This window comes from Centropristis striata, chromosome 23 (genome assembly GCF_030273125.1).
Source record: "Centropristis striata isolate RG_2023a ecotype Rhode Island chromosome 23, C.striata_1.0, whole genome shotgun sequence".
Taxonomy (NCBI): domain Eukaryota; kingdom Metazoa; phylum Chordata; class Actinopteri; order Perciformes; family Serranidae; genus Centropristis; species Centropristis striata.
Window position 1 is genome coordinate 4,702,420 of NC_081539.1, and position 26,358 is coordinate 4,728,777.

The 26,358-nt window shown below is 37.0% G+C and overlaps 1 protein-coding gene across 2 annotated transcripts; it reads left to right on the forward strand.

The window, feature by feature from the left end:
* The first annotated feature begins 202 nt into the window (after positions 1-202).
* On the forward strand, positions 203-19,308 carry ssr1 (signal sequence receptor, alpha). Of its 2 annotated transcripts, XM_059326829.1 has the most exons (10): positions 203-362; positions 4,996-5,135; positions 5,937-6,033; positions 6,126-6,229; positions 8,503-8,661; positions 9,672-9,748; positions 9,849-9,927; positions 10,976-11,069; positions 13,316-13,330; positions 16,395-19,308. In XM_059326829.1, exons 1-10 carry the CDS (start codon positions 293-295, stop codon positions 16,460-16,462), a joined length of 903 nt encoding a protein of 300 aa, XP_059182812.1. In that variant the 5' UTR covers positions 203-292; the 3' UTR covers positions 16,463-19,308. The 2 variants fall into 2 exon arrangements, with proteins under 2 accessions (XP_059182812.1, XP_059182813.1); XM_059326830.1 differs by lacking the exon at positions 13,316-13,330.
* Positions 19,309-26,358: the final 7,050 nt, after the last annotated feature.

A 26,358-nucleotide genomic window follows, 5' to 3' on the forward strand; every position in this document is an offset into this window, starting at 1 on the left:
ATGTGGAAAAAATGTGGTGCTTTTGTCCGGCGTGTCCCCTTTATTTAGCTAAGCCGCCTGACTAAAAGAAAGTCGGATCTTTCCGAGTTCCGAGTTCAATCGAACGCAGCAACACTGCGGGTGACAGAGTTCCTGCGGACACACTTCGAAAGGGGGACACATTTCGTCACAACACCTACTGGTGTCTTTCTGCGCATGCGCGGCAGTAATGGTACCGGAAGCGGCTCTCTCTCTGACACCAGGCTGGCAGTCTGACACTGAATGAGAACAGCAACTGATTTCGGCTCCAAAGATGATGAAATTCCTGCCCAAGCTGCTGCTGCTGGCGCTGTTAGCCTTCCCGGCGACCCTCCTCATCAAGGGTGAGCGTTTAATGCTGCTGCTCGGCAGTGGAGCGGAAAGAAAACGGTGTTTTTAATTAGCCTGGGAGCGTTTACGTGCTAGCGCTAGCCGCTAGCCGCTCGGCTAACATGCTAACATGCTAAGGCCGCTCTCCGTCTGACATGTGCCACCTGAGAGTAACTTGAGGATTTAATAGTGAGGTTTACACTTTGAGGGGGGTTATGAAGTGTTGACATGTCGCTGCTCTTAATCTAAATGTCACATTGTGTGTATTTATGCTCCAATGTGTGCTACATGGCTGCAGATTATCCGCCTGCTTAGACTGACGTGTCCTTACTGTTAGCTGTTAGCCGTTAGCCAGGAAGCTAAGTAGCTCTGTTAAACCTCTGAAGTCCAGGAGATTTTGGTTGAAATGTGTCAACTTCCTCTGCATTAATTTCTGTTTCTGTTTAGCATCTTTCAGTCTGTCCTTACATCTCATGCATGGCTCCTTTTTCTCCACACAAACTTTGCCATCAGTCAGATTTTTCATTTTATTTTAATTAAGTATAAAGCTGCCAGGAACAGCAGAAATAGTAATACACAATAAAACTACACAACAGTCTATTTGCATGTAAATTAAAAACAGTAATAGTTTTCATTTTAGAAAGAAAATTCACATTTTAAAAATGGTCCAGAAACACAAATGTTAACCCTATAAAGCCAAGTGTATCATTTTTGATACACATGTTGTTGAGACCTCTACATCATTAGAGTGATATATTTTTTTCCTGAAAAACCTGATGTATACATGTGTTGGAGATTAAAAACAAACAAACTGAGCAACAAATTGCACAAAAATACCAGATGTAGCAAAAATGATACAGGTTCATTGCTGGGTGAAAACTTCATATCAGCAGATAAATCATTTTTTTCTTGCATATTTGAATTAAATGTTAAAAGGAAAGTCTTAATAGGATAAAAATGTTAGGTTTTTATGTTTTTGTTAGTTCAAGAAAAACAAACAAATTGCAACAAATTGTACAAAAAGACCTGATGTATCAAATATGATACAAATTAGAATTCATATATGCAAATTGATTTATTTTTTTTGTCAGCAGGTTCAATAAATACTCAAGTTTTTAAAAAAATATAATTTTCTGGCAATTATTTCATGGTTCAGGCTTTATAGGGTTAAACCTCTGAAGTCCAGGAGATTTTGGTTGAAATTTGTCAACTTCATCTGCATTAATTTCTGTCTCTGTTTAGCATCTTTCAGTCTGTCCTTACATCACATGCATGGCTCCTTTTTATCCACACAAACTTTGCTATCAGTCAGATTTTTCATTTTATTTTAACCCTATAAAGCCTGAACCATTAAATAATTGCCAGAAAATTCTTCTTTTTTTTTTAAACTGGAGTGTTTATTGAACCTGCTGACAGATAATTTAAAAAAAATCCAAAAACAATAGGGATATATGATTCTAATTTGTATCATATTTGATACATCAGTTCTTTTTGTGCAATTTGTTGCTCACAGTTTGTTTTTCTTGAACTAACAAAAACATATAAAACCCAACATTTTTAACCTTTTAAGGCTTTACTTTCTTTTAACATTTTCCTCAAACATGCAAAATATTTTTTTCCATATAACACAACATCATACATCTGCTGATATGAAGTTTTGACTGATCCACCAGTGGAACCTGCGTATCATTTTTGCTATATCTTGTATTTTTGTGCAATTTGTTGCTCAGTTTTTTTTTTCTTCAACACATGTATACATCAGGTTTTTCAGGAAAAAAATATCACACTGATGATGTATAGGTCTCAAAAACTTGTGTATCAAATATGGTACACTTGGCTTTATAGGGTTAATTAACAAAGTATAAAGCTGCCAGGAACAGCAGAAATAGTAATACATAATAAAACTACACAACAGTCTATATGCATGTAAATTAAAAACAGTAATAGTTTTCATTGTAGAAAGAAAATTCACATTTTAAAAATAGTCCAGAAACACAAATGGCACACTGTGAAAGCTCCTATGATTGAACTTTAACTGGCCTTCTCAGCTTGTCTACATATTGTATATAAATAAAGTTATTACTGTAAATAAAACATGTGTATTTTCAATAAATAGATGGACTCCAGAGGGTTAACTGTCACTCAGCCTCCCGGACTTATTAACGATAAGCTCCCTTTAATTAAACTACCAAGTAACTACAGTATTACTACTATATGTACACTACATATATTACTGCCAGTTAGCAGCACTGCTTTGTTAAAGTTGTGTTAAACTGGCTGCTGTTATAAGGCTAGTTAGCTTAGCATTAACAGCTCAGGTTCATTTTAAACGGCCACTAATAACCAGAGCTGGTAATTATATTTATTCAATTAAATGACTATTAAGGGATAAAGAAAACTGTTAAAAAATAAGTGTTTGTTAATCATCACTTTTCCTAAATTTATTTTTTTTAAATCATGTGAGAAACCTGATACTTGTATCCTCTTAGGGCCTTTAGAAATCCTTAATAAAATACTGGATACCTTCTCCCACCTTGTAACTGAGTACATTTACTAGAGTATTGTACTTCAGGACAGTACTTGAGGTACTTTACTTGCAATTTCCATATTATGCTACTTTATACTTGTGCTCTTACATCTCAGAGGTGAATATTATACTCTTTACTCCACTACATTTGTCTGACTACTGTTGACTGTTTTTTTTTTCCCTTCCTCTTTTGCTTAATATTCAAAAAATATTACTGAAAAAAAAAACAAATGCAAAAAATAAATTAATAAAAACATCAGGAACTCAGCTTCTTCTAAAAAAAAATTAATAAAAGACCTCAAAACCTTAAAAAAATGAAATAAAATTACAATTAATTTTAATATATATATTAATTAGCAGTCCTGTGAGAAGCATGTATCTCTAAAAAGTCAGAACTGTTTTTATCTTTGTGATGATGAACTTGTACTTCTCAGAAGTATATATTTTTATTATATTATAGTCCACTGCATTTGTCTTAACAGCTGGTTAGTTTTCAGATTACCCTTTTTATTTCCTTCCTCTTTAAGTCAATATTCTAAAAATAAAAAATAAATATACAAGGACAGCAAATTAATTTATACAAGATGTTTAGATATTTTTTTTTTATTTAAAATTTAAAACTTTCAGTACTTTATTTATTTAAAAGTTTAAGTCCTTAATTTGTTTATTTATTTCTAAAGGTTTTTATACCTTTTTATGTTTGTTTTTTTTATTAACGTTTTTTGTCTTTAATCTTCTATTTTTTTTGTCAGATTTTTGGGGATATTAAGGAAAGAAAAAGGTTGAAATTTTTTTCTGACTTTTTAGAGACGCGTGGTTTGCACAGGACAAACATATGAAGATCTTATAGAATATGATGCATCGCTCTAAATTAAACTGTCCAACAGGATGTAAAGGTGTTAAAATGAGCAGAAACCTGAAACATGTACTGCAGGGAAATGCAACATACATATTAATGCAGCAGTAATATAAACTCGTATGTAATAGTAAAACACTGACGGTAACAGTGTACTGCACAAACTTTACTTTAAGTAAATTCTAAAGGTTTTGAATGCAGGACTTTTACTTGTAGTGGAGTATTTACAGTGTGGTATTAGTACTTTTTCCATATGTAAACTATCTGAAAATGTTTTGAATTGTTTGAACTGTGGCTGTAACATTACCTCTCCTGTGATTAACTGTAATATTGACTCTGATAGTTAGCTGATCTATCAATAATCTTGGGTCGTCTCATTAAAAGGTTAAGATGTATCAGTAAGTAGATTTAATGTAGCATCCTGGGGCGGGTGTAGGACTAAATTGAAGCTAAAGTTTGTATAGTGTGTTGATAGTAAGGAGCACTGCTGCAAAGGTTTTGTGCAGCCAAATGACTGAACAATCTGTAAAAACAGTGTGTATATATATATATATATATATATATATATATATATATTAATTATAGTTATTGTAAATGCACTTAGTTACAAGATGGGAGAAAGTATCCAAGTATCCAGTATTTTATTAAGGATTTCTAAAGGCTCTAAGAGGATAAAAGTTTCAGGTTTCTTACATGAAAAAAAATAAATAACAATTTTTAGGAAAAGAAGTGACTAATGTATATTAGATTTGTACGTCATTTTTTTATTTTGAAGGTTTTGAGGTCTTTTGTTCATTTCTATATTCTTTCCCTATGTTTTTTTTTTTGCATTTAATTCCTTTTTCATTTTTTTTGTAAGATTCTTAGAATATTATAATAGTAAATATATATATATATATATATTGCCCGAGCCTGACACATTTTCATTTTATGCATTGTGTATCATGTTTAAGTACGTTTGACAGGAGCTCAATTGAAGACCTGTTTATGAATAGTATACCTGATGATTAAGAACCTTTTATTTCATTGATGCAAAAGTCTCAGAAACACCCAGAGCTACTCAATCTGAACTTTAAACTCTAAAAAAAAAAAATCTAAACCCATTTTTGCAGCAAAAGCTTTATGGAAAAGTTTCCAAAGATATAATTTACAACCAGTTGTATTGGTAGATGACGTCTCAAAATCTCTCTCGCCCCGTACTGTTTAATAACTCACTTAAAAAGGTATTTTTCCAAAAGGTTTAATGTTGATAATGTCCCGTCAGGGCCGACGGCGAGCGCCCAGGACCTGACGGAGGACGAGGAGGCCGAGGCCGTGGATGAAGACGTTGTGGACGACGTGACGGCCGAGGCTGAAGACGAGGACGACGAGGCGGAAGTGGAAGACGACGAGAACGCAGAACTGGTGAGAGATTTCATCAGATAATCGATACAGCAGTTTATTATGACCCTTTGACTTAACACACTTCATTTATTCCTCGATTTAAAGGATCTATTTTTCCATCTCAGTGGCAGAGATGGGCTTTCATACTTTTTTTTCATACTACAGACTTCAAAATAAAACACTTTGAAAACATCTCAACTTTGTTTCACAGCCAAAACAATAAGACCATTAAAGTAAAACAAACTCACATTCCAGGTGAGAGAGTTGGAAACGGAGCTATTTTCTGATATTTTCTGATTTTGCTGTGTTTTAAGATTGCTTTTCTGATTTCAGAGCAAAAAAACTCCAAACATTCCCACATTTTGGCCTGTCTAATGTGATGATCTTCAGCTTTTTTATGTTTTTATATCGAATATGTATTTGTGTTTTTTTTAACTCTCAGACAAAACTCACCTCTTCAAAACAACCACTGACTTTAAATTTTTTTTCTTATTTATTTATTTTTTCTTTTATGTAAAGCGTCTTGAGTGTCTTAAAAAACGCTATATAAATTAAATGTATTATTATTATTATTATTCAAATTAGATATTTGTAGGCATCATCTTGAACTCTTGAATCTTGATTATGATGGATTTTTTTTCATTATTTTCTGTCATTTTATAAACTCAAGAACAAAAGAAAATCCTCAACAGATCAGTTTTATCCTTCTTCAAGTCCTGGTAGCTCATTAAATGTATATGTTAGAGAATCAGGAGTGCGACTTTTCCTCTATTTGAAGCTCATGTTGATGCTTTTTAACGTTAAACCTCTGTGTGTCTCCAGACGGAAGAGAAGGAAGATGAAGAGGAGGAAGCGTTGGTCGGAGAGGTGAAGGCTTCCCCCAACGCTGACACCACCATCCTGTTCGTCAAAGGAGACGGTAACTTTCTGCCTGAATGAACCGTAAATTATACAAGACAGTGTTTTAGAGGTGTAGCAGCAGAATGATGAACTCTCGTTGTTTCTCTGCAGACTTCCCGGCCAACAACATCGTCAAGTTCCTGCTCGGCTTCACCAACAAGGGATCAGAGGACTTTGTGGTGGAGTCTCTGGACGCGTCTTTCCGTTACCCACAGGTAGGGCTGTCACCATGCTAGAATGTTCAACTGGATACCGATACTCAGGACAATATTCGATACCATTTTCGATACCACAAGGATAAAAACAAAGACCCCAAAATTTAACAGAAATATTTTTATTAACAAGAAAAATGCAACATGTAAAAATGAACAGAACCACAGGTTAAATATTTATAATAAAAAAGAAACTGCAACTATGATAACACGCTTCAGGTCTGAGGTAGTGCAAAAAATAAATAAATGCAATAAACAATAACAATTAGAACAATATTTTGAGGTTGTATGCTGTGCACAATATTAGGAAAGCTTGATAAAAAAGAGGTAGTCGGCTGGGTGTGTTGCTGTTTGGTTGCAGGTCGACTTTTCTCTGCTTCATTCTGGGACTTCAAGAGAGAAAATAACACTTTTCAGTCACCAATATTTATGTAAACTTATTAACTCTATGATTATGTATACTGACACTGTGTCAATAAACCTAATATGGGCATCTTAACGCCGGCTCGTTAAGAAGAGTAAGAACGAGTCGAAGCGGCACAGTCCTCCTGCAGCAGTCTCTCCCAGCTGCAGTCACAGAGCCGGAGGGGATGTTAACTCCTCAGCGTCCAGTCTTCAAATTGCTAACAGGCTAACAGTTAGCTCTGTAGCAGTACAGTGTGTATGTGCTAACAGGCTAACAGTTAGCTCTGTAGCAGTACAGTGTGTATGTGCTTCTGCTGCAGGAGGTGTTCACTCAGCAATCTCTGTTTGTTTACAACAAGCACCGGACACTCTGTGCACAGTTAGCGATGCCGGTTAATTCACAATCACGATGTTTATGATCAGCGGAGACACTGTGCATAATTAGCCATGCTGGTTTGTTTACGCTCAGCGATGGACGATGTGCCACAGTTGAGTCTTCCGTGTTTAATCCGTCATATATGTGATCACAGATCACGGTAGAAACTGTTGCTAAGCGATTACGCAACCATCTAAAACCAAACGTCACCTCCAGAGTCTCTAAATCCCTCTGGGGGGCTTTTTGTAATGGAGACACGCTGAGTGAGAGGACCACTCTTCCCCCTAAAGGATTTTTTTTTGGCTTATTTTTGCTCCTTAGTTTAAGACTCTTTGTCTATAATAGAAACATTCAGTTTAGTAAACAACCATGTGCAGGTTATGTGTGTCTGCTAAATGTAACCTTTTGCAAATGTGCGTATTACTCATAGACTGTATATAAATAATGAACGTAGTCACAGTGACGTCACCCATTGGTTTGTGGACTGCCCGTTGGAAGCCTCGAGTTCAGCGTTACACTCGTCGCCATCTTGCGTCGCCATCATGTTTCCGATACGCGGAGCAGACCATAATTGGACTGTGGCGGAGCGCGAGGGATCTGACGACACTGACTACACGCATCTCTACACCGGCAACCCGACTGAGAGAAGCCGCTGCTAATTCATGTTAGCATTAACTGGAGCATTAACTGGAATGTTAGTTTTGGCTAGCAAAAAAACAAAAACAAAATGTATCTTTCTTACCTCAGAAAACTGAGCAGCGACTCCTTGGAGTGTCTGTTAGTCCAACCAAACGCTGAACAAGACATTTTACTGAACAAAACATTCAAATAAACTGTCATTAAGTGAAAATATAGTGTGAAAGGGTCAAGGTTATGAGACCAAACCGCTAAACGTCCTCTTTTCTATCTATATAACGTTATATATAACTTTATTGACACGTTGCCGTGGATACGCTCTGCTTCTCTCCTGGTGACGGCTCGCCTTGTCAGTGACCTGTCAATCAAAGCTAGAAACGCCCCAAATCATACGATTCTTTATCTCCTATTTTCTTCTAAATGGGGCCATTATTAGAACTATTGACATCAAATTGTCTTGAAGACGATTTTTTACTAGCGATTGAGACCATAATGTTGTCCCTGAAAATTTTTTCTGAGGTAATAAATCAAGTGAGAAGTTTTCAAATTTAGCACTGAAATGAATGGGCAGATTTCTTTTGCAGCCAAACTTAGCACCCCCTACTGGAATGTTCGGTGAATTGCAGGCTTTATGCACTTCCTGGTGGCCTCCATGCTCAGGCACGGAGATTGCCGCCTGGTATTACTTCACTGACCAGATAAGATTTACTAATCGGGTAATAAATTTGGTACCGAATGTCAAAGCATGTTTTGATGCTCTGCAGCATTAATCGGTCTGCGTGGTGCCATTAAAGTCTGAAAAGATGAACGTGCGTTCCTGTGCAGCTGTTTTCTAACGTCCTCTGCTGTGTCCCGTCAGGATTACCAGTTCTACATCCAGAACTTCACCGCTCTGCAGCTCGGCATCGCGGTCCCCGCCAGCCGACAGGCCACCTTCGAGTACTCCTTCATCCCCGCCGAGCCCATGGGAGGCCGGCCGTTCGGACTCGTCATCAACCTCAACTACAAGGACGCCAATGTAAGGACACGCTCGTCTCCAAAAACAACCCTAATGTTGCATGAATATGAAAAAAGATCAGATCAGACTTTATTTATCCCACAGTGGGGAAATGTAATTGTCGCAGCAGCTCAAGGTACAGACACATAGATATAGAAACAGAATGAAGAATATACAAAGTCGATATATACATACATTCTATACATACATTTTTGCTATTTAGCATTTATTATTATATATTTTTTTGTTTTTATGAGAGAACTTTGCATTTTACAGAGATTGCACATTGGACAAAATACAATTTATCATGTTAAATAAGTTGTTGCATGTAGTAGTATGAACATCGGTGAATAAATATATTGAAATATATAAGTGGTATATGACAGAAAAAAATACAGAAGGCCTAACGTAGCTGTTGTCAACTAATTAAAGCTCATAGAGGGTCTAAAGAAAAGGAAACCGTGTTGGTAAACAGCGACTGATTAGACTTTCTGGTGTGCAGGACAGAAGTTTTTGCACTTGTTTTGCAAAGTAAAGTGGCAAAAATCATTGCAAAATAACAACCAGTCCCAGTTTTGTGTGATTTTTGGACACGAAAAGAGACGAGAGTTGGGAGTTTCCATACGTCTAAGTAGAAATTAGAGGTGTGAATCAGCGTATCGGCTCCACGATACCATTTTATCCCGATATTTAAGTGAGATATTATTGTGATTTTAAGCAGTTTGCGATATGGTGAGTGTTGATACAATATATTGTGATTTAACTGTTAAACTGCATTTTGTGTCCACAAAATTAAAGAAGAGCAGAATTGTTTTGTCCAATAAGAGAAAGGATCTTCTAGTTTTCTTCAGGATATTCATAAAAGTGAACCCGCTACGGCCTCCAAAACACCGCGACACAATGCTGTTTGGATTTATTTCCACACCTCTAACAGAAATGTGGTGATTTGTTGTTTGATCGTAATGATTGAAGAAGGAAGAGCAAACTGTATCTGACCTTTCTGCTCCCTCTTCACTTCTCTTCCTCTGCAGGGAAACGTTTTCCAGGACGCCGTGTTCAACCAGACCGTCACCATCACAGAGCGAGAGGACGGATTAGACGGAGAGACGTGAGTCAAACTGTTTCCATTCCCTCCTTTTTGTTCCTGCATCTGTCCTTCTCCCCTTATTTAAAGACTGGTCGCTTCCTCTCCCCTCCGTCTCCTGCAGCATCTTCATGTACGTGTTCCTGTCGGGCCTCGGGCTGCTGGTCGTCGTCGGCCTCCACCAGCTGATGGAGAGCAGAAAGGTACCAACACACACTGCAGCTAGTAGCCGGACACTAAAGAATAACAAGGAAGGAAGGAAGGAAGGAAGGAAGGAAGGAAAGAGACTCTTTAAAGTCTTTAATCCTGGGAAAATGCAGAACTTCACCTTCAACTAGTCTCCTCATCTTGTCTCCTCTCCTTGTTTCCTCTCGTCGTCTCCTCTCCTTATTTTCTTCATCTCGTCTCCTCATTATCTCCTCTCCTTATTTCCTCTCCTTGTCTCCTCTCCTCATTTCCTTATCTTGTCTCCTCTCATTGTCTCTTCTCCTTCTTTCCTCTCCTTGTCTTCTCATCTTGTTTCCTCTCCTTGTTTCCTCATCTTGTCTCCTCTCCTTATTTCCTTATCTTGTCCCCTTATCTTATTTCCTTATCTTGTCTCCTCTCCTTGTTTCCTCTCCTTGTCCCCTCCTTATTTCCTTATCTTGTCTCCTCTTCTTGTCTCCTCTCCTTCTTTCCTCTCCTTGTCTTCTCATCTTGTTTCCTCTCCTTACTTCCTCATCTTGTCTCTTCTCCGTGTCTCCTCTCCTTATTTCCTCATCATATCTCCTATCCTTACTTCCTCATCTTGTCTCCTCTTTTTTTCCTCTCCTTGTCTCCTCTCCTTCTTTCCTCATCTTGTCTCCTCTCCTTACTTCCTCATCTTGTCTCCTCTCCTTACTTCCTCATCTTGTCTCCTGTCCTTACTTCCTCATCTTATCTCCTCTCTTTGTTTCCTCATCTCGTCTCCTCTCCTTATTTCCTCTCCTTGTCTCCTCTCCTTAAGCTTTTTAAGCATTAAAGACATTAGGACATTTCCTTGAGATCTTGTAAAATGTTGCAGACTTTTCTCTTCATTTCATCGACGCCATGATTCTCCAGTTCACCCCAATAATCGATAGATGCATCTCTAACAGTAACAATCCTCAGTTGCAGCCCTGATAATAAGGTTCTTGATCATAAATGTCCAATCAAATCCTCAGAAGAATCAGTTTTATTAATTCCTGCAGCCTGTTTGTTGAGTCTCTGATGTGTTTGTGTGTTTGTGTGCAGAGGAGGCGTCCAGCTCCGAAGGTGGAGATGGGAACCTCGAGCCACAACGACGTCGACCTGAGCTGGATCCCCCAGGAGACACTCAACCAGATCAGTAAGTCACACACACACACACACACACACACACACACACACACACACACACCAGCGTCTGTTTATTACCACACTTCTGTGCAGCGTTTGCTTCTTTTTCTAAGTCTTCAAATTCAGATCAGAGCGTTTCTTTTTAGGTGGATAGTTTTTGAAGTCTTTCTCACTATTTTCAGTGTTTATTGACCCTTCAGTTTTCTCAGTAAAAGTGCAGATTAGTGTCTTATTATCTAGTCCTGAAACTTTGAATTAATGTGTTTTTTTTTCTGAACTATTGCCGACCCTCGTTAAAGGCGTCTGAGTCCCAGTTTACCCTCCTGGGAGAGCTGATGTTAAGTGCATTTATTGGCAGTTTCTCCATAAAGATTCACGCAAAAGCACTTTATGACACATGTTGATTAGTTAAGGTAGTAAAGTAGTTCAGAATGGGGGGAAAAGAGAAGAATGACCAAAAAGAAACAAGAAAAAACCCATTTTACTCGTGCTGACGGCCTTTTTTTTTAATAAGCTACAACGATTAATTGTTGCCATCATTTTTAATCAACTTTTAAAAATGTTAAACCGAATGTATTAATCAGTGGAGCTTCTTCTTTTGTCTGTTAACCCTTAATAAGACACTCATTGAAATACTTGCAAATTCCAAATTTCAACCCTAGAGAATATTGGAGGATATTACATACAGCCAGAATGTGTAAAAAAAACATACGGACCCGGGGGAGGGGGGTCATATTTTGAGAAAAAAGTTTACCAGATCAAATCGGCAAATCTACGAGAAAAAAATGCACAGATTCATGAGATTTAAAGTGGTGAATATGCAAGAAAAAGAGTAGTTTTTTTCACTTTTTTTCTCGTAAATCTGCGACTTTTTTCGCATACATTTGCCGCTTTAAATCTTTTTAAATCTGCAACTGTTTTTCTTGTAGATTTGCCACTTTAATCTAGTAAATTTGCAATTTTTTTCTCTAAATATTACAAACCCATGTGGTTCTACGACCTCACAGAGAGACATGGGGACCCCATTTTGATATCCACTGAAGTGACCAAATACAGTTCTTCGCCCGATAAAGGGTCAAAGACTAAACGGTTAATTCTAATCATCTCTGTAAAGTATGACACGCCGTGCAGATTTTTAATCTCGCCTTTGTTCATCACATATTTACAAAGCCCCAAAGTCCTGAAGGATTTTGTGCGCATGAGACTGTTGTCTGTTATTGACTCTAAGGCAGCGCTTCCCAAACTTTTTTAGCCGTCCACCCTTCTATTTCCCAACCGTGTTGACCCCCCCCAATCCCCCACACCTTCAAAAAAAACTAAACGCAATAAGCTTTTTTAAAGCCATATTAAAGGCGGCATGTTAAATCATGCTCAAATGAGAACACGCATATAATAAAAGAATCACCATCACAACAATGCGCTCTCTCATTTGAATTAATCTGAAACACAGTTTCAATATAATGCAACAAAGTTATGCACAAGCTTCCACTTTTAAGAGCAAAGAGGATGATGACAGGCTCAGGATCAGAGGCAGAAAGCAGATGAGTTGAGGAAAATGTTCTAATATTTTGAGCCGCGTTGAACAGAAATTGCAGCAAGTTTAAATGAGCGTGGAGCTAAAAAACACAACCCGTCATCATAACACAGGCTGGAAAAATGGAAGAAGAAAACTTCTTCTACGCTTCGTTTTAAGATGAAGTGCATTTTGAATAGCCTGCATTTAGTTATTAATAATATTACAGTTTTTGATTTTACATTTTACAAAGGAAATGTTTATTTACACTTCTTTATTGTGTGGGGGGAAAAAAATGTAATTGTGTAATTATCAGACCGCCATTACATTTTTCATCCCGCGGACCCCCTAGAGGTAGCCCGTGCACCCCCAGGGGTCCACGCACCACACTTTGGGAATCCCTGCTCCAAGGGCTGAATAAATGTCTTGTGATAAATCTGAATGAACCTTATGCACTTCAGAAAGTAATGTATAGTTGTCAAGTGTTTGTTTAGGACAGATAGCAGACTAAAAGGTGAAGCATTGAGCCGTTTGGGCCAAACGCTGGATGTTGAGTGTGAACTCTGAGACTTTGTGGCTGATGTTTGTCTCCTGACAGAAGGAGCTGACGTCTCTGTTCTCTTCCTGCTGCTTCACTGCTCCTGTATGACCTTTAACCTCCACTGTGCATGAGGGTCACTCACTCTCCTCTTCTTTTTCTCTCTCTGCCTCCTTCCTGCTCTCATGTTTTCCTGCGTCTTCAGTGCAGAGTCGCAGAGGTGAGGTCTGCTTCCCCGCGTGTGTGTGTGTGTGTGTGTGTGTGTGTGTGTGTGTGTGTGTGTGTGTGTGTGTGTGTGTGTGTGTGTGTGTGTGTGTGTGTGTGTGTGTGTGTGTGTGTGTGTGTGTGTGTGTGTGTGTGTGTGTGTGTGTGTGTGTGTGTGTTCTTGTACTTCCTACATAGTGAGGACCGGAACACGTTTTTAACCAGCAGAGTGAGAACATTTTTTGCAAAGTGAGGACATTTCGGCCGGTCCTCACTTCTTTAAAGGCTTTTTTTAGATTTCAGACTTTGTTTTAAGGGTTAAAGGTTACATGATAATGATAATTAACTGAAACTGTATTGTGTGTTTACAAAACGAACAACAATTATAGTGAAAATGTCCTTCGTTTTCGTCTTTGTCAACTTTTTTCATACATAAATGAAGATGGATCAGACAAAGGAAATAAAAAAATGTTTTACTGTGACCTCTTTTAATCTCCCACCCAACAAATACCCCGTTACAAAAAACTAAAACTAATAAAAACTAAACTAAAACTAGCAAACTCACTCTAAAAATTCATTAAAACTAACTGACATTGAAAACAAAAATTCACAACAAAACTAAAACTAATGAAAAATCCAAAACTATTATAATCTTGCAAGGGAATTCACTGTTTCAATGAGGGTCCTCACAAAGATAGAAGTACAAGAATGTGTGTGTGTGTGTGTGTGTGTGTGTGTGTGTCTTTAATAAGTGCAGTGCTGCTGTTGGTGTGTTTTATTGATGGAGTGTGTGTTTTTTTATTTTTACTCTGCAAATGAGATCTTGAAGGTTCAGATGCTCCGATCTGTAAATCAAAGTGTTTCTCACTGAATACCAACATTATTATATACACTACCGGTCAAAAGTTTTAGAACAGCCCAATTTTTCCAGTTTTTTATTGAAATTCAAGCAGTTCAAGTCAAATGAACAGCTTGAAAGGGTACAAAGGTAAGTGGTGAACTGCCAGAGGTAAATAAAAAAAGGTAAGCTTAACCAAAACTGGAAAATAATGTACATTTCAGAATTATACAAGTAGGCCTTTTTCAGGGAACAAGAAACGGGTTAACAACTTAACTCTATGGAGTCTTGGGCTATTTTGTCCATTTTTTAATTCTTTTCATGTCTTTGTAAGTCTTTTTGTGTCTTTTTTTGTCATTTTGTGTCTTTTTTTGTCATTTTGTGTCTTTTTTTGTCATTTTGTGTCTTTTTTAGTCCTTTAGTCCAACATAAAATGTGATTTTGAATCTTTTTTTTAACTTTCAAAACACTATCATGCTCAATAAAGAATTTTAAATGTTGCAAATGTGCATTAATTTCAGAGCACACTGAGACATTAAACTGCATCATTTTCAATTTAATTCTGGAAAAGTTGGTGTGTTCTAAAACTTTTGACCAGTAGTGTATTTATTCATGTGGGTTTGGGGACAATTTCTATCAAATTTTGGCTTCAACTAAAATACATTTTCAGCGTCACTTTGAGATTGTAGTGTCACACAGACTGACACACAGGTCCATTATATGACAACTGCCAAAATAAGCTTCATGTGATACATTCATAAAAAAACGATTCTGAACAAAACACACTGTCTAGAGCTAAACTAAATATGAAAGAAATCAAATAAATGTCATACAAATGTGTTCAAGTTAGAGTTGTCACGATACTAAAATGTTCAACTGGATACCGATACTCAGGACAATATTCCATACTCGATACCATTTTCGATACCACAAGGATAAAAACAAAGACCCCAAAATTTAACAGAAATATTTTTATTAACAAGAAAAATGCAACATTTAAAAATGAACAGAACCACAGGTTAAATATTTATAATAAAAAAGAAACTGCAACTATGATAACACGCTTCAGGTCTGAGGTAGTGCAAAAAATAAATAAATACAATAAACAATAACAATTAGAACAATACTAACAATCGATACTTTTTAAAATGAGTATCGTATCCGGATAAAACGTTTTAGTATCGATACATTTTCGAGTATCGATACTTTTGACAACCCTAGTTCAAGTAAATGAAAATCAAGACTTTGTTTTCAAGAATCTCATTTGTTCTCAAGTTCTATCTGAGGAAAAAACTTAAGAAGGAAGTTAAGAATAAAATGATAAAGAAAATATAAGAATTTCTTCATGAATACCAAATCTTCAGAATTTTTGTCTTAAGAGCAAAATAAAAGTGGCACTTAAGAAGCATTTTTTTTCTTAAGAATGCTTTGTGCTTTGAATCCGGCCCCAGGTTTTTACTGAACTATGTCACTTCCTGTAGTCACGTCGTCCTCCTAACTACTTCACTTCCAGCATTTACATCATTTATTTCCTCTTTAAACTGTCTTTTAGAGCCAAACCAGGAAGTATCTGGCCCTAACCTTAGAGAAGTGCTGACAGAGCACAAATTCAACCAGACATAAAATGACCAAAAAAAGATGTAAAATGACTTTTAAAAAAGACGTTAAATCGACCAAAGAAAATGAAGTAAAAATTACCAAAAGAAGGCATAAAAATTAGGAAAAAAAGACATAAAAATGACCCAAAAAAACATAAAAATGACCCAAAAAGACGTAAAACGACCAAAAAAAGACGTAAAAATTTCAAAAAACAGATGAAAAGACCAAAGATATGTCAATTTAAAAAAAAAGACGTAAAAATTGCCCAACAAGAGACGTAAAATGACCCAAAAAAGACATACAAATTGGCCAAAAAATACGTAAAATGATTACAAAAATATGTAAAAATTACCCCAAAAAACACATAAAATGACTAAAAATGACCAAAACTTTCCGTACAATGAAAAAAGAAACCCACTACAAACTAAACCAAACCAAAGCTTTTTATGACAGCAGTGAACCTTAATAAACACTGTCTTCAGAAACACTGCATCACATGCACACAGAGCTGGATTTTGGCGTGTGCGTTGCATGTAATTTGAAGGTGTGGAGTTGTGTTATTAGTATGCAGATTGGTGAGACTTGTTGCTCATCAAACTGTTGCTGTCTCTCTGAGGTCTCATCACTTTCTCCTCTCCTCCAGACAAAGCATCTCCCAAAAGATCGCCTCGCAAAAGGAGCCAGAAACGCTCCGCCGGCTCGGACGAGTGACGGGCGTCTGACACCACGGAGACAAATCTACACCCAACCGTCTACAGAGGAGGAGGAGGAGGAGCAGGAGGAGGAGGAGCAGGAGCAGGAGGAGGAGGGCTGTGAGCTGCCCTCTCTACTGAAAAACTTTAACCAGTGCCAAGCCCAGCGATGGCTGGCTCTCTACTTACAGCTTAAAAACTGTTGAAAACACACACACACACACACACACACACACACACACACACACACACACACACACACACACACAGCCCGTTTTGTTTAACGATGACAGATTTGTGAAGCCGTCACAGGAGGGAGAAGTGAAAAGAGTGTTGGGTTTAAAGGGCACGTGAGGACTTTATTCTCCCAGATAACTGCTGGTGTGATCGTTGTGAGAGCGATTTGATTGTTTTGTTGTTGTTGTTGTTGTTGTTTACGGCCTCCCTCTCTGCTGCTGGGCTGCAACTAAAAGTGGATTATTATTTGATTTGGTTTTTTACAGTTAAAGTAAAAAGAAAAAAATGCTCCAAATTTCTGGTTCCAGTCTGTGAAATGTCACGACTTACTTCTTTTATTTGTCTCCTGAAAGATGAAGATCTGTGGTTTTAGAGCTGAGAAGTCAACTTGTGATTTGTGACTATTTTCGTACATTTAAACCAAACGATTGGAGTTATTTTTGCAGAATGGAATCGGCTGTTAGTTGCAGCCCTGCTCCGGTAAATAATGCAGTTTTTGGTTTGTTTTGTGGTTTGTTTTTTGCAGCTCTGTTGCTGCTTTTCGTTTATTTCTCTGCACTGATCCTGAAGGAAAAGTCTGACACTCCGTCTCCAGAAGTCTGCAAGGACTCTTTTTGTGCATGAACGCACTCCTGCAGACAGCGTGAGGGAACGTTTTATATCTGGAAAAACGGCAAATGAAACATAGAATGTGCGGTTTATTGTGCTGTGACGTCGGTAAAATGTTTTGATCTAAAACTGCAACGGTTTCGAGTCGAACGCACAACGGGACACGTTTCAGAGGCCGAAGTCTGTGAAATGTTTTGCTGAAACACTGGAGAAATTGTGGCCGTTTTGCATTCAAACATCTTATTTATATGGGAGCTTGTTTCTGTCAGTTATCCAAGAACATTAGCTGAAAAGTTGCCACAAGAAAGCTTATTTTGAGAAGGATCTTTGGCAGAAATGAGCTTCTGTACATTTAAGAACGAGCGCTGAAATGATAAAGTCCTCCGAAGAAAGAAAACAAATATTCTGATGATAAATTTAGTGTTTTTTTGTCAGAAGTGTTAAAAATGCACTGGTTCCGACTTCTTAAATGTGAATATTTTCTGGTAAATCTGCTGAAAAACGAGCAGTTTGAAGCCTCAGATTTAGGCTTTGAGCATTTTTTGTTGTGGTTTTCTGATGAATCTGTGGTCACATTATGGAAAAAAGGCTTCATCACGAGTCATAAATTGGGAGATTTTTGACTCGTTTCTCGTTTCTCATTTTTGAGATTCTGCGTCCTGAAGATCCAGATGGTAACATTAGCAGGTAGACGGTAGAAGTCGGCCTCGTGCCCTTTAACCCCGACACTTTAAAGTTCACCCCTAAAGGTCCTAAAGGGGACGGAGCGTCTCGTCACCCTGGAATGTGCTCCAACAGGCCGGACGGGGCGTCACCAACACCAGAATTTAAATCTCCAAACCATCGACGTGTGCCTGTTTTTTCTACTTTTCTGTCTGTAAAATGTCTTTTTACTTCCGGCTTTACTCCTCAAAGCAGCTTGTTCAGAATCAGAACAATAATCGACCAGATTGTGAATTTGAGTATTTTTTTTGTTTTTGTCTGTATGGGAGCCCATTACTGCCAATGTGATGGAATTAAAAAATAAATAAATAAAATAAATCCTGTAAGTCATTAAAAGGAAACTTCCCCAATTTTTTTTAGCAACTTAGTAAAACAAAATAATGAAAAACTTTCTCAAAATAATGACTTTAATGTCTTAAAATAATCTGAGTATTAAAACATAGTCATGGAAAAAATTATAAGACCCTTGTTTTCTTCAATTACTTGTTAATTTTAATGCATGGTACAACTAAAGGTACATTTGTTTGGACAAATATAATGGTAACAACAAAAATAGCTGATAAGAGTTTAATTTAAGAGCTGATATCTAGACATTTTCCATTTTTTTCTTGATAATATCTCTAGATATCAGCTCTAAAATTAAACTCTTATCAGCTATTTTTGTTATTTGTCCAAACAAATGTACCTTTAGTTGTACCAGGCATTAAAATCAACAATAATTGGAGAAAACATGAGTGGTCTAATAATTTCTTCCATGACTGTATATACTTTCAGAACATTTCTTATTATTTGTATATATATTATTTTGAGAAAGTATCATTATTCTGAGATATTAAGTTATTTTAAAGGAAAGTGTCTGATAATAACTTGCAGAATCTTTTCTTTATTATCAAAAGGTGAAATTGTGTTTATTTCCTGGCAGAAATGTGCTTTCATATCATTTTGTTTGTTTGTTTTCTTTTGGACTGTAAAGATGTTGACCTGGCTAAAGCACTGGTGTAAATACTGGCGGGTGGATGATGAACTGAAAGCAGAAATTACTGAGCTAATTTATTTGAGTGACAGATGGGGCTGAAACGGGAGGTTTTGTGCACTGTTTTTTGTTTTGTTTTTCTATTATTTGACCACTAGGGGGCGACACTGGCTCACAGTGGCTCTGTGAGTCTGGACTGCAGCTGCGTGTTGGACTCTTTGATGCACTGCAGGTTTCTGAAACATCGGGGCTGTCACTCATAGATACCAGCTTCTACTTTTATTTGCTTTTAAATGTGCAGGAAATAAACTTTGATGATTTGCTGTAGTCTCCTTTTTGCTCTTTTTTTTCTTCTCTTGAATGGATCATTTAATATCTGGATTTCACTGGAACTCAGTTATCACAAGTATTTAGAATAATAAATAGTTTCTGCAGAAAGAGATACAATTAAGCTGCAAAGACCGTTTATACAAAGTCCTGGAAGTTTAGTAAATTCTTCATTTACTTCATTCTTGGCTACTTTTTAACCTCTGAAGTTATAGAAAATAAATATACTGTCCTGGGGGAGGGGGTAATATTTCGAGAAAATTGGTAAATCTACGGGAAAAAGTAGCAGATTTATGAAAAGTGGCAAATCTAGGAGAAAAAAGTTGCAGATTTATGGGTATAAAAGTGGCAAATCTAGGAGAAAAAAAGTAGTTGCAAATTGCTTTTTTTCACCTAATTTGCCACTTTTTTCTTAAAATATTACCCCCCTTCCATCAGCAAATCTACCAGGTAAAGTAGCACATTAATGACATTGAAAGTGGAAAATCTACCACAAAAAATTAGCAGATTTATGAGATTAAAAGTTGAAAGTAAAAACATTTTTCTCATAAACTTGTCACTTTAATCTCATAAATTTGCCACTTTTTTCTTTAAATATTACCCCCCTCCCATCAGCCAATCTATATACAAGATAAAGGAGCACATTTATGAGATTAAAAGTGGCAAATCTAGGAGAAAAAAATAGTTGCAAATTGCTACTTTTTTCTCCTAATTTGCCACTTTTTTTCATAAAATATTATCCCCCTCCCATCAGCAAATCTACCAGGTAAAGTAGCACATTAATGACATTGAAAGTGGCAAATCTACCACAAAAAATTACCAGATTTATGAGATTAAAAGTGGAAAGTAAACTTTCTTATAGATTTGCCACTTTTAATCTCATAAAATGTGCTTTTTTTCCCTCCTAATTTGCCACTTTTAATCAAATAAAACTGCAACTGATTTTAACCTAGATTTGCCACTTTAATCTCATAATCCTGAGACTTTTCTCTCCTACATTTGTCACTTTAATCACACAAATTTGCCACTTTTAAAAAAAATATTACCCCCCTCCCATCGCATATCTACCAGATGAACTAGCACATTTATGACAATAAAAGTGGCAAATATACATGAAAAAAGTAGCAGATTTATGACTCATAAAGAGTCTCAGGCGAAGTTCTCTTCAGGACTTTTGTATGATGTGTAATGTAAATTAAAGGCTGATTATTAAAAAAAAAACAGGTCACTATTCGTTATCCGTGTTTTGATTTCCAAACAGATATGGATTGAAGGGAAGATACACGGACTCACAGTTTTAAGATAACAGATATCTGGAGCATTACTGGAAAGTAAAATCTGAATTCATCATTGTAGTAAAGATGAGACCTGCAGTTAGTTTGTCATCTTAGTGTTCAGCAACTGACGTTAGCTGCATCCTGCATGAGTCTTTAACATGTCACACAATTCATAATAATTGATATTATTTCTCAGCAGGGAGAGAAAAATGTTAATGAATATGTTGGAGTTAATGCAGGGGCAGGTCTACATTTAAATTCAAGTCACAGAGCTAAGCAGACGATTTTCTGATCTTTGAAAACCCAGAACGTCCTTCAGTCAGACTTTCAGCTGTTCTGAAGGTATTTCAGACCCCACAAACACTCTGTTGAACACCTGGATGATAAAATATTCAGTCTGTTCTAAAGATAAAGATTTTAACCAGGTTCTATAAACATGTGACTGTATTTCCAAACCCAGGTTGCTTGAAGTGACACGTCCTCACTCTTTTTGTAAAACATATAGCACAGATATAACTTGTATACGACTATATTATAATACTAACATTATATTTATTAAAACTAAACAAGGAGGTGTGTAATTTCTGGCTACCGTCTTTGTTAGGATCATAAAAAATAGTTTTGACTCAGGAAACAGGCTTAAAATATTTTTCATAATACATGAGTCATTTTTATCCAGATGTTTGGAAGAATGTCTCTTAAAGAAAACGATGCAGAAAAGTTGAGGAAGTCTTAAACTAAAAGATGTGATTTAATATGATTTATACATTAAGATGAAAACATTTTTTCCACCAAAAGTTGTTTTAATTAAAGCTGTTGAAGACAAAGGAAACACATCATGGTCAAAAGCTGATCTGTGTGGGCCACACACACACACACACACACACACAGATAAAAACAGCCTTATTTCCTGTAAATGGAGAGGGGAGGAGCAACACTGACTACCTGAGAACAGGGAGGGAACCCAGGAAGTGGACGTGTCACCTGAGACTCCATTATGACTCGACACAACAGAACAGGGAGGACGACAAGTTGAAGCTGAGGAGGGGTGAGTTTTAATCCAGCACACAAAGTCATGATGGCTGAATAAAATACAGTAAACAAAGAAAACAATCACAGATTTAAAGAAAGTGGAGGGCTGAGTGGTTTTATTGTACTGTATACTCTGTGTGTGTGTGTGTGTGTGTGTGTGTCTGACTGACGCTGATTGAACAAACTTTTTCTGTGGAAAGTTTAATGAAAAGTTCTTAGATTCCTGAAATAAGTTTTATTTATCAATTACAAATTTAACATTAGATATTTTTTTAAAACATGTACATATTTCAGAGGCTAATAAAAAGTTATAAATGTTTATACTTGTGTGTGTGTTTGTGTGTGCGTGTTCTCAGTCTTGAGTGAGTCTCGTTAAAACTTGTTCTCCTTTAATGTTGTGAGTTAACAGTCAGTGTTGCTATTTTCACTCTCAGACTGATTTCAGATCAGAAGATGAGTGATCGTGTGGAGGAAGAGGAGGACGGAGCAGAGTCTGTAGTATCTGGCTGTCTGTCTATGAAGAGTGACTGGTCCATGTATGAACCTATGAACTTCAGTAATGAACCTGGAGCCTCAGACACAAAGTAAGAACTGATACCAACTCATTTATATGATAAAATTGTTTTCTGTTTATTTTGTGTTTGCATATTAAAGTATCAAGTACATTTGCTCCGAATATTTGACATTTTGTGACACACTGAAAGAGAAATCACTTGCACCCCGTTGAGGTCCATCTGTGCACGTGCCAGTTAGTGAGTAAACCTTTGAGCTTAGATCCCCACCAGACATTGTTCCTGATGGTTGAGAGTGAACATCCATAGGCTGAACTGAAGTTCTGCAGATTTTAAAGGACTCTAAGTGAGCTAATGTAGAATAAGACAGTTTCTCTCTTTAAGGATCATTAAAAAATAATTGTTGCCTTCATTTGATAGTTGACAGTACAAAGTGACAGAAAACAGAAAGACATGCTAAAAAGGAAACTGTCTGGACTTAAACTTGAGGCATCACTGTGTAACAATTCACGCCGACACAGCGAATTAACGTTACCACTAAAAAAATGAAGGAGTGACCGTTCAGTTATAAAAGTACAAAGGCTAGAGATTTTTTGATAGCAACAAAATGTTTATTTATAAATAAGGGCGATCCCGAAATTACGGCATGAACAAAAGAACAGAAAAAGGCCTTAATCTAGGCTGAAGAGTCAGAGTTCACTTTTAAGAAAAAATATAATCCCCAACGAAAAAAAAGGTATTCCACAAGTGAAAAAAATAGAAAAAGGTAATCCACCAGAAAATATATAATCCACAAAAGGAAAGAAGGCAGCACTCCAGCCAGGGAAAAGTTCCAATCCAGTCTCAATAAGACTAACAAAAAGAAGGGTGAGGGCCTTTACTCCCTCAAAGGGAAAAAACAATTCAGCCACTTACAGCCCTGCAGCTAGTAACTATGTGTCCACAGGCAGTAAGTTGAGGACGGTCTCAACTAATCCAAATGGGCTTTTTAGCCAATGTGTTGAGTCTGTCTCTGAGTTCTAACTTCTGACTCTGTTCACACTGATTTCTCCCCCTGTTCTGCTCACCTGGCCTTGCATTTGTTAATTCCCAATCACCCCTCCCCCGCAGCACACCTGAGCTCACTCTCCTGCAGCAGCAGGTCACCTGACTCTGCAGGCAGCAGGCTCACACACACAGACGCACAGGATTCACTTAATTGGGTGGCAATGTCACAACTGTCACATGCTATATAGTCTGCTGGTCTGCCACAATGTTTGGACCACTTCTAACCTCAGTTCAAACATAAATAGCTCAAGTTCAGGTGATCAAAGTCCCAGTAAATCAGTGAAGAGCATAATCAGCCCTAATGGAGGTTTTTTTAGTAACTAACAGAAAGTGTTGAGTTTGTACTAACAAACAAAATGCAGACAGATAAATAAATGTCTAACAAGACAGACAGATAGGGAAATTCAGGTAATAAGTGTTTATTTAAGCAGGAGAACACATTAAAGGAACATTTTCATACCAGACTGAATGCTGAATTCAAACAGAAAGGAACTAGTTTCTCATAGTTATTGTGTTCTGAGCTCATACTCAGTGTTACTAGTTGTCTCTCAGACTGACTGAAGTCCAGAAGGTGTTTGGTGACAGTGTTTTATTACTGAATTAATTTGCATTGCACCATATAACTATACAGCCTCTGTTAAACATCTGAATCTGACCAAAGGTCTGTTTTATGGATCTTGATAGAACAGGATTCCTGTTAAATATTATCATATTGTGTCAACATTTAACACAAAGAGCCACATTCTTTTAGGCAGCTGCTAAACATTGAACCCATAACATTTAAAAGTTGAAACCCATTTTCAAAGCGGAAATACATTTTCTGTGGAAAGTGTTAGAAAAATTGCATGAGGAAACCTTGAAAATTGATAATCTGTCACCGACAGAAAAAATCTGTCACCAACAGAAAAAACCTCACCATTTTTCTGCGCATTCGTTGATGGGAAATGAAAAGCTGGAGAACGTCCAAGTTTCTCAGTTTAACAAAAGTTTTATTACAATACGTCAAAAAATGTGCACTTTACAGAGATCTCCGGGTTCAAAATTAACTCATGTCCCTGAATACAAACAGACGTGTTTCAGTTCGTGAAGTCTGAACCACGACTCCCTCCCTGGAACCCATTAAAATACTAACATTTGTTTACAAAACATGCTGGTCGATTTCTTCCAGGAAGTCCCGCCTTCTTGATCCGCTCATTCGCCAGTTTTAATGCATACAACGGCACGTCATGCCACCTGGTTGCTTGCTGCCGAAACCAGGCCTTGCCCTGACCTACTAACAAACTTGTTAGCACAAATATTTTTTCCTTCTTATGACTTACAGAGATTCTCACACGGGATTTTCATTCGGCCTTCTGTGGTCTCCCCTCTCCAGACACACATACACACACACACACACACACACACTCACAAATGCACATACACACACAGCAAAAACTGTGCATCAATATATCTGGATGTCATTCTTTGTGATTTATAGAATCTTAATCAGTTTAAGCAAATGGAATATATGTAATTAAAGTAATCATAGTTTTCTACATCAATATTAACACACTAAATGTATCAAATCATATTGTCTGACTTAATATAAATGCATAGAGATATTTATTACAGTCAAGGTTTGACCTTTGATAGTGACCTGCGTCACTCACAGAGAACAGAGACAGAGAAGCAGAAATAAAGCATAAAATAATTTACCAATATAGAAAATAATCAATTATTTTAACAAAAGTTTCATGAAAAGTTCTCAGATTCCTGAAATGTCAATTTTATTTATCAATTACAAATTTAACATTAGATATTTTAAAAACATGTACGGATTTCAGAGGCTAATAAAAAGTTATAATTGTTTATACTTCGTGTTTGTGTGTTTGTGTGTTTGTGTGTGTGTGTGTGTGTGTGTGTGTGTGTGTGTGTGTGTGTGTTCTCAGTCTTGTGTGAGTCTCGTTAAAACTTGTTCTCCTTTAATGTTGTGAGTTAACAGTCAGTGTTGCTGTTTTCACTCTCAGACTGACTTCAGATCAGAAGATGAGTGATCGTGTGGAGGAAGAGGAGGACGGAGCAGAGTCTGTAGTATCTGGCTGTCTGTCTATGAAGAGTCATGGGTCCATGTATCAACCTATGAACTTCAGTAATGAACCTGGAGCCTCAGACACAAAGTAAGAACTGATACCAACTCATTTATATGATAAAATTGTTTTCTGTTTATTTTGTGTTTGCATATTAAAGTATCAAGTACATTTGCTCCGAATATTTGACATTTTGTGACACACTGAAAGAGAAATCACTTGCACCCCGTTGAGGTCCATCTGTGCACGTGCCAGTTAGTGAGTAAACCTTTGAGCTTAGATCCCCACCAGACATTGTTCCTGAAGGTTGAGAGTGAACATCCATAGGCTGAACGGAAGTTCTGCAGATTTTAAAGGACTCTAAGTGAGCTAATGTAGAATAAGACCGTTTCTCTCTTTTTTTTAAGGAAAATTCAATCTTGTTGCCTTCTTGTGAAAGTTGTCAGTACAAAGTGACAGTACACAGAATGACTTGCTAAAAAGGAAACAGTCTGTTATAGGGTTGGGTACCCACCTAATTACTTCGGTATTACAGAGCACCGATTGACGTTAAATCAATCGGAACCTAATTTCAGTACCTGAGAGCATCTGATTGAGAGTAATTGTTTTTTGACAGCACTTTTGCCTCATTATTAGAAACAAAAACTATACTAAAAGTTCTCTCTCTCTATCTGTTCTCCTTTACACACACACACACACACACACATATATGTGCACAGAGCCACATTAGAAGGCAGAGAGTCAGTAAACTACGTCTCAATGACCCATTTTCAGTTTTGTCTGCCAATGCAATCTTTTTGTTCTGACACAGACAAAGAGATAATTTGTTCCATATTCCTCTTCATATCGTTGACAGCTGTTAGTCACAGAGAAAACCTGTAATACAATCCAAGAGGACGAATACAAACTATTAAACCTCATCATCATTGATTGATCTGATATGACCGAAACTATGGTGATATATGGTGAATAGAATTTAAGCTCAAAGGTCCACTTAATTAAAACTCAAAGCTTGTAGTCAAAAGTTTTGAATTATTAGTAAGTAGAACTTTGAGCTTAGATTGTCTTCACCATTTATTGTTCCTGAAGCTCAAGAACCAACATGAACATCC